The sequence below is a fragment of the Mandrillus leucophaeus genome, unplaced genomic scaffold, assembly GCF_000951045.1.
Source record: "Mandrillus leucophaeus isolate KB7577 unplaced genomic scaffold, Mleu.le_1.0 Scaffold235, whole genome shotgun sequence".
Lineage (NCBI taxonomy): Eukaryota > Metazoa > Chordata > Mammalia > Primates > Cercopithecidae > Mandrillus > Mandrillus leucophaeus.
In genome coordinates, this window is record NW_012102421.1 from 4,414,554 (window position 1) to 4,428,120 (window position 13,567).

Sequence of the window (13,567 nt, forward strand, 5' to 3'; positions counted from 1 at the left end):
CAAAATGACAAATGGGATCTAATTAAACTAAAGAGCTTCTGCACAGCAAAAGAAACTACCATCAGAGTGAACAGGCAACCTACAGAATGGGAGAAAATTTTTGCAATCTACTCATCTGACAAAGGGCTAATATCCAAAACCTACAAAGAACTCAAACAAATTTATGAGAAAAAAACAACCCCATCAAAAAGTGGGCAAAGGATATGAACAGACATTTCTCAAAAGAAGACATGCATACAGTCAACAGACACATGAAAAAATGCTCATAATCACTCGCCATCAGAGAAATGCAAATCAAACCACAATGAGATACCATCTCACACCAGTTAGAATGGCAATCATTAAAAAGTCAGGAAACAACAGGTGCTGGAGAGGATGTGGAGAAATAGGAACACTTTTACATGGTTGGTGGGATTGTAAACTGGTTCAACCATTGTGAAAAACAGTATGGCGATTCCTCAAGGATCTAGAACTAGAAATACCATATGACCCAGCCATCCCATTACTGGGGATATACCCAAAGGATTATAAATCATGCTGCTATAAAGACACACGCACATGTATGTTTATTGCAGCACTATTCACAATAGCAAAGACTTGGAATCAAGCCAAATGTCCATCAGTGACAGACTGGATTAAGAAAATGTGGCACATATACACCATGGAATACTATGCAGCCATGAAAAAGGATGAGTTCATGTCCTTTGTAGGGACATGGATGCAGCTGGAAACCATCATTCTCAGCAAACTATCGCAAGAACAGAAAACCAAACACTGCATGTTCTCATTCATAAGTGGGAATTGAACAATGAGATCACTTGGACTCTGGAAGGGGAACATCACACACCAGGGCCTATTATGGGGAGCGGGGAGGGTGGAGGGATGGCATTGGGAGTTACACCTGATGTAAATGACAAGTTGATGGGTGCTGACAAGTTGATGGGTGCAGCACACCAACACGGCACAAGTATACCTATGTAACAAACCTGCACGTTGTGCACAAGTACCCTAGAAGTTAAAGCATAATAAAAAAAAAATATATTTTTTTGCTTTATTTTCTTCTAGTCACTCCATATATACCTCATATGAACTTCTAAATACTGCTTTTAATATTTACCATTATGTCACAAATATTTTACAATGACATTAAGTAATCTGTCTAAAACATTATTTTAGATGAATTGAGTTCTATAGCATAATTTTAAACCATTCTCGTGTTGGTAAGCATTCTAATTTCTTTTCTTGCTTGTTTCCAATTATTGTAAATAATTCTACAAACAAATATCTAGTTTATAAATTTTTATTGCATTTCAAATTATTTTCTTGGGATAGATTTAAAAAGTGAAATTATTGGTTGGAAGGTATGACCACTTGTTTAGGCTTTCAGCCTGTATTGCTTTCCTAAAACACCCCAACCTCACCCTCTCCCCTGCTGCTCTCTCTTACCAGGTGACTGGCTTTCTATTTCACAGAGAAAACAGGGTCTGAATAGCACTGAATCCTGCCGGGTCCTGCAGCCCTGCCCACCTGCTAATTAAAATGGGCACCACCTTTCTGCCCTTATGCACTCAGAGGACCTGCCCTCCTCAGCCGCCAGGGCCCCATAATCTATTCCTTTCCTTTCAGCTTTTCTTACTTCCATGCCACTTTCCCTCAGCATGCAGATTTGCTCAATGGTCTCTCATTTTGAAGAAACCTTCCCTTAGGGCTGATCAAGGCAGGTGGATCACGAGGTCAGGAGATCGAGACCATCCTGGCTAACACAGTGAAACCCCATCTCTACTAAAAATACAAAAAATTAGCCAGGCATGGTGGCATGTGCCTGTAGTCCAGCTACTCGGGAGGCTGAGGCAGGAGAATGGCGTGAACCTGAGGCGGAGGTTGCAGTGAGCCGAGATCACACCACTGCACTCCAGCCTGGGTGATAGAGCGAGACTCTGTCGAAAAGAGAAGGGAAGGGAAGGGAAGGGGAGGGGAGGGGAGGGGAGGGGAGGGGAGGGAAGGGAAAAGAAACCTTCCCTTGAGCCTTGAGCCTATATAGGGATCTCTGTTCTTTAGGGCTTCTCTTTTTCACAGTCAAACTTACTGTTACTCAATTCCTCACATTTTTCAAATAGTGAATTCTCGGTTGTATTAATAAACCCTTGGACACAGGAAAGTGGGCAGGGAATCCCTTTCCTCCCATCTGGCTGCCAGTCCCAGTATTGCTCTCAGAAGAGGAGAGAGGAGAGGTTCAAGAGGTTTCCATCCCTGGTCTTCCCATGCTTTCTTCGCACCCCAGGCCAGTCCTCAGCAGCAGCATGCCCCAGGAGGGTGGACACTAGAGGACAAAGGAGCATTTTGCCTGCTGCCCTTCCCTTTCTCAAGCCTTCTTCCTGTTTTCTTATCTTTCGTATCACTATCATCAGCCACACAGTCTCAGCGCTGCATCTGCCCCCAGGACTCTCTCCCCAGCTCCCAGGATCCACTCCCATCTCCTCCAGCACCCACGCCCCTGGATGTCAGGCCATCCTCCCTCCAACTGCTCAACAGATGTTCCAGCAAGGGGAAAAGTGTATGTGGCCTCTCATGTTGGAATTTTGAGCTTATTTTCAAATAGAAATATTTTCCACCACCCCAGGGGCTCTATGGTACAATAATTCAGGTAATTTGGAGGTTTTAAATAACTGTATGCATAACACTGATTATATGTGAAAGTATATTTCTAACTGCAGTCAGTTCGCCTGACATTGGGAATTCAAGTTGTTCATGAATGAAGGACAAATTATACACTTTCATCTCCCTCAAAAGACTAACCATAACACCTGGCACCTATGAGATGCTCAGTAAGTAACTGTTGACTTGATTCAAATCAAGTGCTCCTCTGCAAACAGACTGCATTTGTGTATCGAATGTGTAATAAAAATTCTATAGTTCTGCCTGAGAAAACCACAAGGTGGGACTGTGAGACTCACACTGTGCTAGTGTAGAAAAGAAGGCAGCTGTCCCTCATAAACAGAGGCATTCAGGAAGACCAGAAAGCTTTCTACCATCCACGACACTGGAAAGACAGCACCAAAGATTGTTTTCTGTGTTATCTGCCCCTACTAAACACACACTTCAAATTCTCCTGGCTTGACGTATTTCACACACACAAAAAATGATCCTTTCACACTAATTGGACTTTTTCAAGGCAACTCTACTATAGGATCTAACATTCCTTTATCTAGAAGTCAGTAAAACTAGTGGACTGTTTCTGGTTCAAGTTGGCAATCAGTGATAACTGCAGATAACTGGCAGCCAACAGATCACACAAAACTTCTATAGTCCAATACCATAACGCTCCATCACCATGAGAACCCAACCAGGGCAAGGCCTGATGCTTCTGGCCACCCCACAGGGTCACTAGCCAAATACTATAAAACAACTGCTATTGGGTAGGCTTTGAGGCACACACTGAGGACAGCACCATAGGCTACAGCAATGAGGCTACTGTGATCAGCAAGGAGATGGGCTCACTGGAGGCTTGAGAAGAGTGGGAGGCTGGTTGCTCCAAGGAGTGTGAGACAAGTGTTGGTGCAGAGAAGGCCCCTTCAGGGCCTTCTGAAGCTGACTGAGGCCAGGAGTGCCAATCACAAGGACAATGTCTGCAAGGGCACTTCTATGGTGCACCCACTGCTGTCAGGCACAGTTTTAAGCACTTTATGTGTATTATTAACTCATTTAGTCTTCACAACAACATTCAGAGGTGGTTACTATAATTGTCTCCATTTTTTTTAGCCGAGAAAACTGAGGGCCACAGAGTTCAATAACATGACCGAGGTCAGCCTCTGGGAGTTGAAAGTGGTGGTACTGGGATCAAAACCAAGGTCCCTGAACTCTACTATGTTATGCTTTCTCTCTATGTGGACACAAAAGAGCCATGGCGAGGGTCCTGCTTCTCCACACATAGACAAGGAGGGAGCAGAGATGACGTTCCATAGGATCCAGTGAATGGCAGTTATTCACCTAGCAGGAACCAAAGGCAGACTCAAGCTCTACACAATTCATGCCTCAGAATCTTATTGTGTGCACACAATAGAAGACTATGCAATATAAATCATAGGTTACACATATATTGTCCTACATAATGAATGTTATTTAAAATAACCCTCATACATTTCAACTATACATTTTTTTTTTAAACATCTTGGTTGCTATCTAGTTTTTTTTAAAAACAGCTTTGCTGAGTTATAATTGACAAATGATAAACTGCATACAATATGTACAATTTGATAAATATCTGCACATACCCCATGAAGCCATTACCACAATCAAGATAAAGAACATATCCATAAGACCCAAATGTTTCCTCCTGCTCCTGCCTTCCAATACACCTCCTTCACCCCCAAGTAACCCCAAGTAACCACTAAGCTGTTTTCTTCTCACTATATATTAGTTTGCTTTTTTCTGGAATATTTATAAATGTACTCTTTTTGTTTATCTTCTTTCACTTAGCATAATTATTTTTGAGATTCATTCGTATTGTTGAATGTAGCAATGGTTCATTCCATTGCTGGCAAGTATTCCATAAAAGAAAAAAATCTTTAAGATTTTAAAAAAGAAAATCTTAAGAAAGCTTTAAGATTTCTTGGGATTTTGGCTGTGGGTGTCATATCTGGGAAATCTTTGCCAACTCCAAGGTCACAAAGATTTTCTCCTATGTTTTCTTCTAGAAGTTTTAGAATATTTGGTTTTACTTTTAGGTCTATGATTCATTTTGAGTTAATTTTTGTATATGGTGTGATGTATGGATTGAGTTTGTTATGCCCAGACCGTTTATTCCCCGAAGAAGACCACCAGAGTCCAGAGTCAAAGCTAAGCAGCAAGGATCTTTATTACAGGTTCGAACCTGGAACTCTCCCTCGCTCGCGAAACGAGATGGGCAGGAGAGCTCCCCCACTGAGCTCCGAGCAGTGTTATATAGTCTAAGAAAAGTGGGCATAGAGTTATTATACAAATCAGATATATGATTGGCTAGTGTTTGAACAAGGCGATTTGGCTAACTATGATTGGTTCCCGCCATTTCTGATATTTCGGTTCAACCTTTGAGGCGGGAGAGCAGGTTTATGGCAGCAAGAGTTTATCTTACTTAAACACGTCTTGTGACCTTGCCTCAGAACTTACAAAATCTCTGGTATGTGCAGAAAAACAGGTACTCACAGAACTGTGCAAAACAAAATCTCTGGTACGTGCAGAAAAACAGGTACTCACAGAACTTACGAAATCTCTGGTATGTGCAAAGATTAGAGAGCAGAACAAAGGGTGTAGCGGGGAGAGGGGCGGGTACACATCTATCTTTGTGTCCTTTCAAGTTCACTTTCTTACTTATAACTATCTAACTGTTCTAGCATCATTTGTTGGAAAGACTATCCCTTCTCCACTGAATTACCTTTGCATCTTTGATGAAAATCAACTGACCATGAACATGTGATCTATTTTTGGACTCTATTCTCATGGATTAATCTATTTATCTGTCTTTATAGTATCTTTTTATAGTACAAAGAGTTAACATAAACATACTTTGTGATAGTCCTATGTAAGGAAATGTGCATGTACTAGTAATTTAATTTCCACATCAGTCTTTTGAGGTAGATAGTCCATCTTGCTTTTCAGATGAAGAAGCAGAGGCTCAGGGAGGTGAAGTCATCTGTGGCCATAGAGTCACTAAATGACTTTAAGTAATAAGTTTATGACTTAAACCAGGTCTGTCTAATTTCAAAGCCTGTGCTATTAACCACTTGTGGCAAACAGAATAATGTCCCCCTAATATTTTCATGTCTAATTCCTGAAACTTGTTAATATGGTTTTGTATGTCCCCACCCAAATCTCATCTTGAATAATTCCCATGTGCAGTGGGAGGGGCCCAGTGGGAGGTAATTGAATCATGGGGGCAGGACTTTCCTGTGTTGTTTTCATGATAGTGAGTAAGTCTCACGAGACCTGATGGTTTTATAAAGGGAAGTTTTCCTATACATGCTGTCTTGCCTGCTGCCATGTAAGATGTGACTTTGCTCCTCATTCACCTTCCGCGATGATTGTGAAGCCTCCCCAGCCATGTAGAACTGTGAGTCAATTAAACCTCTTTTTTCAAATAAATTACCCAGTCTCAGATATGTCTTTATTAGAAGCATGAGAACAGACTAATACACTTCTGTATTGTTACCTTACATAAGAAAAGGGACTTGTAGATATAATTATGTTAAGGATCTTTACTTTGTGTTGTTTTTGTTTTTATGTTCTTTTTATTTATTTATTTTTCATTTTTTTAAACATTTATCCCAGATGTTGAAGGTTAAGGATTTTGAGGTGGGGAGATGATTGGGCCTTTGAGATTGGCCCAGTGTAATCCCAGGGGGCCTTATAAGAGGGCGACAGGAGGATCAAAGTCAAGGAAGGAGATGTGACAAGGGAAACAGACGTCATAGAGAATGATTCAAAGATGCTATGCTGCTGGTTTTGAAGAGGAAGGAAGGGGCCAGGAGTCAATAAATACAGTGGCCTCTAGAAGCTGAAAAAGACAAGGAAACATATTCACCCCTCAGGGCCTCCAGAGATAATCAGCCCTGCTGACACCTTGACATTAGCCCAGTGAAAGTAATTTCGGACTCTTGATTTCCAGAACTGTTAAATAATAAATTTATATTGTTTAAGCCACTAAGTTTGTGGCAATTTGTTACAGCAGCAATAGGCAACTCGTATACCACTAAGTCGTATTATAATTTGGACACATTATTTAATATTTGGGAGTCACAGAGCACCTTCATGTCTCTAATGGCCACGATAATGCCTACTTTATAGAGCTAAGGCAATGAGAAGAGTGGGCCTGGCACAAAGTCATTGCTCCACAAATATTAGCTATGTGTAAAAATTATATTTATTCTCCAGAAACCTCTGGGCATTGCCCTGTGAGGCCCTTAGGACTGACAGTTTTTTAATTAGCTTATTGATACTTTGGTTCCTTCTTAGAAAAAGAGATCTCAGTTTCTTGGAGCATGACAGCCATCAGCCCTGAGTAACAGTTGGCAAAGTCAGGGCCCCACCATGAGGAAGTCAGAGGGGTCCTGATGCTACCTGAGGGGAGTCTGGGAGTAGAGACAGGCTTGAGGAGAAGGGGATGCTAACTCAAAACCTACACTTGTCTCACCATAAAGTTCTGAGGTTAGTTTTTTCTTTCCCTTAAGCAAACATATTCCTATTTTTCAGTTCATTTACTTTCAATGAATACATCTCAAACCGTGCCCCTTTATCAGGTTCATAGATTTTCTTACCAGTCAATGCATTTAGTCAAGAAATATTTACTGAGCACCCACTATGTGAAGAGCATGGTGCTACTGCCAGGGTATCCAATCTAGACAGAGAGACAGATATTAAATAATAAAGTACACTCATAGATACAAATTGTAGGCTGGGCATGGTAGCTCACACCTGTAATCCCAGCACTTTGGGAGGCCAAGGCAAGAGGATCCCCTTGAGCCCAGGAGTTCAAGACAGCCTGGGCAACATAATGAGAACCCATCTCTATGGAAAAAGAAGAAAAAAAATAAAAAACAAAAATAAATAAAAACAAATTGTGATAAGTGCTATTTGGGAGAAAACAGGATGAGAGATGGAACTAAGAAGGGTAGCTGTGGTGGTCTATTTAGACAGGAACAAGAGACAACACAATTCATTCACTCATTCATTTATTCAGTAATGAGTTATAGTGCTGTTTGCCATGATTTGGCCATGAGTTCAGTGTTAGGGATCAACAGTATACATTAAATAAGGAGTATTTAAACAGAAATACACATAAGACAAGGTTATGTATTGACTAGTTAATGAAAATGTGACCAGAGGCTCACAGGAACCTAACCCTGTGTTTCCCCTAGGGGTAATAGTTCAGTATTGGCTAATTCAGTATTCAAAGGGACTGTATAGATTCCAGGAACGAGAATTGACTGTACTTCAGAATTTTAAGTGCTATGAAAGCAATTAAACAAGGTAATAGGTGACACAGAGGTCAAGGAACATCTCTTCAGGAAGTGAGATAGTGGTCTAGATCTCAACGATAAGAAAGAGAAAATTGCATAAAGGGAAGATCTAGCTAGGCATCAGGGGCAGCAAAAGCAATGGCCTTGAGGCTGGAATAAATTTGGAACATTCTGTGCTAAGCAGGGCTGATGGGCTGTAGGTTGGCAAAGAGGAGGAGGAAACAAGGTCAGGACCACTTGAGCACAGGAGTCAGGACCACTGTAAGGTGTGTCCAATGGCAAAGAAAGACCATGGGGGAGTTTAAGCAAGAAACACGAGTTTAAGCATGGTCAGGCTGCTGTGTGCCCAGTGGACTGAAGGAGACTGAGTGGAAGCAGTGATATCAATTAGAAACCTCGGGAACTAACCGATGTGAGGAGTGCGGAGGTTTGGACTAAGGTTGCAGATGGGAAGATAATGCGAAGCACATGGGTTTGAGATATATTTTAAAAGAGGTGGAATTCACAGAAGTTGGGGTGGTTTGGAAGGGGTAGGGAGGTGTGGAGGGAGAGAGAGAAAGAAATTAAAGACGACTCCCATGTTTCACTAACTCAATAAATACTTATCGGGCAGCATATTCTGCCACAGGCACTGTGCTGGGTGCTGATAACAGAGCCACTGACATTAGCTGACATTCTCTCACTTTTTCCCTGCCTCTACACTCCACACCTCTGCCCCTCTCTACCGCCCTGACCCAGGTCATCACCATCTTTTCCCTGGATTGTTGGAAAAACTTCCTAACTAGTCTCTCTGCTTCAGTCCTTCCTCCTGCAGTTTGCTTCACAGTAGCCAGGACGACCTGACCCTTTAAAAACATGTCAGATGGAGTCACTCTTTGATTAAATACTACCAATATTTCCTCATCCCATATGATTAAAAGACAAAATATTTACAGTGGCCTACAGAGCTTTTAAGTCTTTCTCCTTGCCCCCCTCATTGTCTCCTTTCTTTTTTAAAAATGAAGTGTGTCATCTAAGTCAACTCGAAGAGAGAGGTTCCCCCTCCATCCCACCAAAAGAAGTCTTGTTATAATAAGATTACTTAGCCTTTACATGTAGGAGCAACATTAGGTTAGTTGTCTAAGTTCTAGTTATTTGCTTAAAAACCAGCCTCTTTCCTTGAAATAGTGGCATCTTAGCGTGAAATACAGATAACTACCTATGAGCAAAAGTTTGAAAAAATACTTACCTGATAAAAGTCTTAAGTTGCAGACTTATAACACTTTATAGTTATAAAAGGCCTTTCAATAATCATATAATGAATTTTTAATGAACTGCTTGGTCCAAGTTTGTTTCTCAGTTTGAAATTCTCTACTCTTATTTTTTCTTTAAAAAATTTTTCATTTTATATTTTAATTAGAATAGTATCATTTCAGCCCATGTACATTTTGATTGATCACTTCAGTTTGTAGTATTCCTGCTTGCTTACTGCATAATTAAAATATTATAAAATTGAGGACGTAAGTTGCAAATTATATTTCCACTTACCCATGCTCTCCATATTTACTGGTTCCATGTCTTCACTAGCTAGAATATAATAAAAGGAAGTCAAATTTACATTTTTGAATCAAATACATCTCAGTTTATTATAGTCTTGTTTTCTTTTTCTTTTGAGATGGACTCTCGCTCTGTCGCCCAGGCTGAAGTGCAGTGGCACGATCTCGGCTCACTGCAACCTCTGCCTCTGGGGTTCAAGTGATTCTCCTGCCTCAGCCTCCTGAGTAGCTGGGATTACGGGTGTCCGCCACCACGCCTGGCTAATTTTTGTTTTTTTAATAGAGACGGGGTTTCACCATGTTGGTCAGGTTGGTCTCGAACTCCTGACCTCATGATCCACCCGCCTCAGCTTCCCAAAGTGCTGGGATTACAGGCGTGAACCACTGTGCCCGGCCAGTTTATTATAATCTTTACCAAACCTCAAAACACAAAATATAAGTGCAAATATACAATGAAGAGTTAAACTATCTTGTGAATAATAAGAGAAAATCTGAATAATTGTCTTTCACACTGTTATCTCTTAGTGATATGTTTACTACAGCATTCATTATATGGCATTTAATTGGTATCATAATGAAATTAGTCAAAAGACTAATCCGTAAGAATGAATCTCCATATATCTTATTCCTCATTCATTTGACTTTATGACACAGGAATATTTTATTTAATTTGATATGTAAAACCATAATCATTTTGCTTCTAATATATATAAAAATACTCCACAAAAAAATCCCATTCAATGAAGAAATAATCCTACCAGCTAATATTGGTTTTAGGCTTTTTTTGCGACGTGATGACTTTTTCTTTCGTTTTGGAGCCATGGTTCTGGCTTGGGCTGCATAAAGAGATGATATTATTAGTAAATTATTACAGTTTGCAAACAACTTACAATTTCAAATACTAAACATTATCATTTAATAAACATAAGAACATGTTTTCTAAGGTTCACCCTGGGCTAAATCAACCTGTATCTTCCTAGAACGGGTGATCTGTGACAAAGGTTTATGGCAACAACAATCTTACTGATGAGATCTTACTGTTCTGGTGGAGCCACTCAGCTGAAGCACACTGTGGTGACCTGCCAGAACAAAGTCTCAGCCACAGGTCCTGCCACGGAAGTACAACAGAGGACTTGGCTTCCCTGCTTCTCACTGAAATTCCCATCCCAGGTAGCTGCTCTGTGCTACCTTTTGCTGGGCTTTCCAACAGGTAGTCCAGCTACAAAGACAAGATAGGCCACTGGGAGTGATAGGCCCACAACATGCATATGCATATCTAATTTTTAAATTAACGTAATTGAGATCATACTTTTGTCTTAGGATGTGAACACATAACCACTAAGGCCTTATTTGGGCTATCAGAGAGAATGCCTCCAAAAGTTTTCCATGGAACTGCTCATCAATTTTGACAGGATACAACACTGGCCAAGGTCACCACCATGACGTCAAATCCTTGTCATCTCCGCCATGCTCACCTTTGTCCCGTTCTGTTTAAATGGTTAGGAGTGTGACTGCAGGAGCCTGGTCAGCAGAGTTTTTAAACAGGCTCTACTTTTTCCAGCTGAGTGACCATGGGCAAATTACTTACCTTCTCTAAGTCTCAGTTTATTCATCTATTTAATGGGGATAATAATAAAATCCACCCCACAAGGTGACTGTGAAGACTTAATGAAATGAAGTGTCATCAGTCAACTCAATCATCTCTGACTGGTTTGTATCACTTTAACAAATCAACACAGACTATTATTTCACAGCCCATGGTCAAAATATCAAAGTTTTATTTTATTCCTAGATACTCAATCACAAAATCTTGTCCAAAGTGTGGATGTGAGTGTGTCTGTGTTTTTGTGTAAACATCTTTGCTTTAGATTTTCTCATATGTATTTTTTAAATAATAAAAATAATAGCTCACATTCGTGAAGTGCTTACTATGTGCCAAGCACAGTTCCAAGTACTTTATATGTATTTTTAATTTAATCTTAACCACATTAAAACATTTTTATTGACATATAATAGTTGTACATATTTGGGGGTACATGTGATATTTTGATACATGTATACAATGTATAATGGTCAAATCGGCATAACTGGGATTATCCATCATCTGAAACATTTATCTTTGTATTCGGAACATTACAATTCTTCTAGCAATTTTGAAATATGCAATGAATTATTTCCTACTGTACTACTAAATACTAGATAACCACATTTTATTATTACTATTATCTTCGTCTCCATTTTATAATGAGAAAACGGGGCCCCAAGAGGTTCAGGTGACTCTCCTGAAGGGACACAGAGCTCAATGGGCACTGGTGTCAGGCTGTGAGCCCAAGCAGCCTGGCTCTAATAGCCACATTCTTACCCTCTGTACTAGATGATCCCTTGGATTTCAAAGATAACTAACTGCTGTGCTTCACTGCAAATGAAACTATTTTAAATCATTGTCTTTACCCAGGAAGGCAGGATTTTTTTTTTTTTTGGGACAGAGTCTCACTCTGTCGCCCAGGCTGGAGTGCAGCGGCGCGGACTCAGCTCACTGCAACCTCTGCTTCCTGGGTTCAATCAATTCTCCTGCCTCAGCCTCCCAAGTAGCTGGGACTAAAGGCGCGTGCCAGCATGCCCGGCTAATTTTTGTATTTTTAGTAGAGGTGGGGTTTCACCATATTGGCCAGGCTGGTCTCGAACTCCTGACCTGGTGATCCACCAGCCTCGGCCTCCCAAAGTGCTGGGATTACAGGCATGAGTCACTGCGCCCAGCTAAAACGCAGGATTTTATTATCTAATCAATATTTTATGATTCTGACAATTTCTATTTTTAAGATATTCTGCAATGAATGGATCTGATTTAACTCTTTAGGCTATCAAATGTCCTCCATATCACTTCCCAGTCTTAGCATATTTCAAATCTTTCATCTATTCCTTTTTTCAGAAGATTCCTTATCAATGTACTCCTTCTCCATATGCTATCCCAGCTGCGTTTTAGTTTGATGTAAAATACTGGAAAAAACTTTCTTTTTTTTCTCCCCCAAGACGCCTACTCTGTCGCTCAGGCTGGAGTGCTGTGGTGCACTCACAGCTGTAATCCCAGCACTTTGGGAGGTCGAGGTGGGTGGATCACAAGGTCAGGAGTTTGAGATCAGCCTGGTCAACATGGTGAAAAACTCTTAACACCACTTAGCCTCACCCTACGCACACACCATCACCACCACCACTATTTATTCCACATATATACATTGAGTGACTATGCTGCACCAGATGCTATCCTAGGTGTTAGGGATACAGCAGTGAACAAAAGAGGCAAAACCCCTTGCGCAAGCTTACAATCTAGGGGAAGAAAGATGAACAAATAAAGGAGGAAAATATAATTAGTATTTTAAGTGGTGAGAACTACTAAGGAGAAAAATAAGGTAAAAAAAGGAATTGGACATTGGAGTAAAGACTTGAGAAAGGAGAAAGCAAGAAACACAGATATCTGGGAGGGGAAGAGTATTTTCAGGTGGAGGGAACAGTATGTCTAAAGGTTCTGCGGCAGGATCATGCCTGGCATATTTAAGAAAACAGCAAGAAGGTCATGATGGCTGGAGCAGAGTCAGGGAAAGACTACAGGCAAAGCTGGTCAGAAAGGTGATAGGGATATATTAGTCAGCTTTGCTGCACTAACAAATGACCCCTACATCTCAGTAACATACAATAACAAAAATTTATTTCTTCTCATGCTATGCACTGTAGTGTGGGTGAGCTGCTGCAAGTCTTCTTATTCCGGGACCCAGGCTGAAGAAGCAGGCCCTATTTCACATGTACCACTTTCACAGCAGAGAAAAAAGCAGGAGGGCTAACGGAACTACATAATGCTTCCTAACTTTCTTCTTGGCACTGACATATTGTGCCTCCTGCTGACATTCTATTGGCCCAAGCAAGTAAGTCAATCCTGATAATGGGGGAGGGATTCTCTGCCTGATTGGCAGTAGGTGGGAATGTATGATCCTCTTACAGGTACGGGAGGTAATGGCTGGGAAGGATATAATTGGAAACAACTATATA

General features: G+C 40.7%; 1 protein-coding gene across 2 annotated transcripts in view; it reads right to left on the minus strand.

Moving 5' to 3' along the window:
* WDR63 (WD repeat domain 63) overlaps nucleotides 1-13,567 on the minus strand; it is a 74,899-nt gene that overhangs the window by 54,605 nt on the left and 6,727 nt on the right. For both annotated transcript variants that reach the window (XM_011982125.1, XM_011982123.1), the window contains exons 2-3: nucleotides 10,285-10,362; nucleotides 9,519-9,557 (exon numbers count right to left, since the gene is read on the minus strand). In XM_011982125.1, the coding sequence (XP_011837515.1) occupies nucleotides 9,519-9,557; nucleotides 10,285-10,348 (103 nt within the window). In that variant the 5' untranslated portion in view covers nucleotides 10,349-10,362. The remainder of the gene's footprint in view (nucleotides 1-9,518; nucleotides 9,558-10,284; nucleotides 10,363-13,567) is intronic.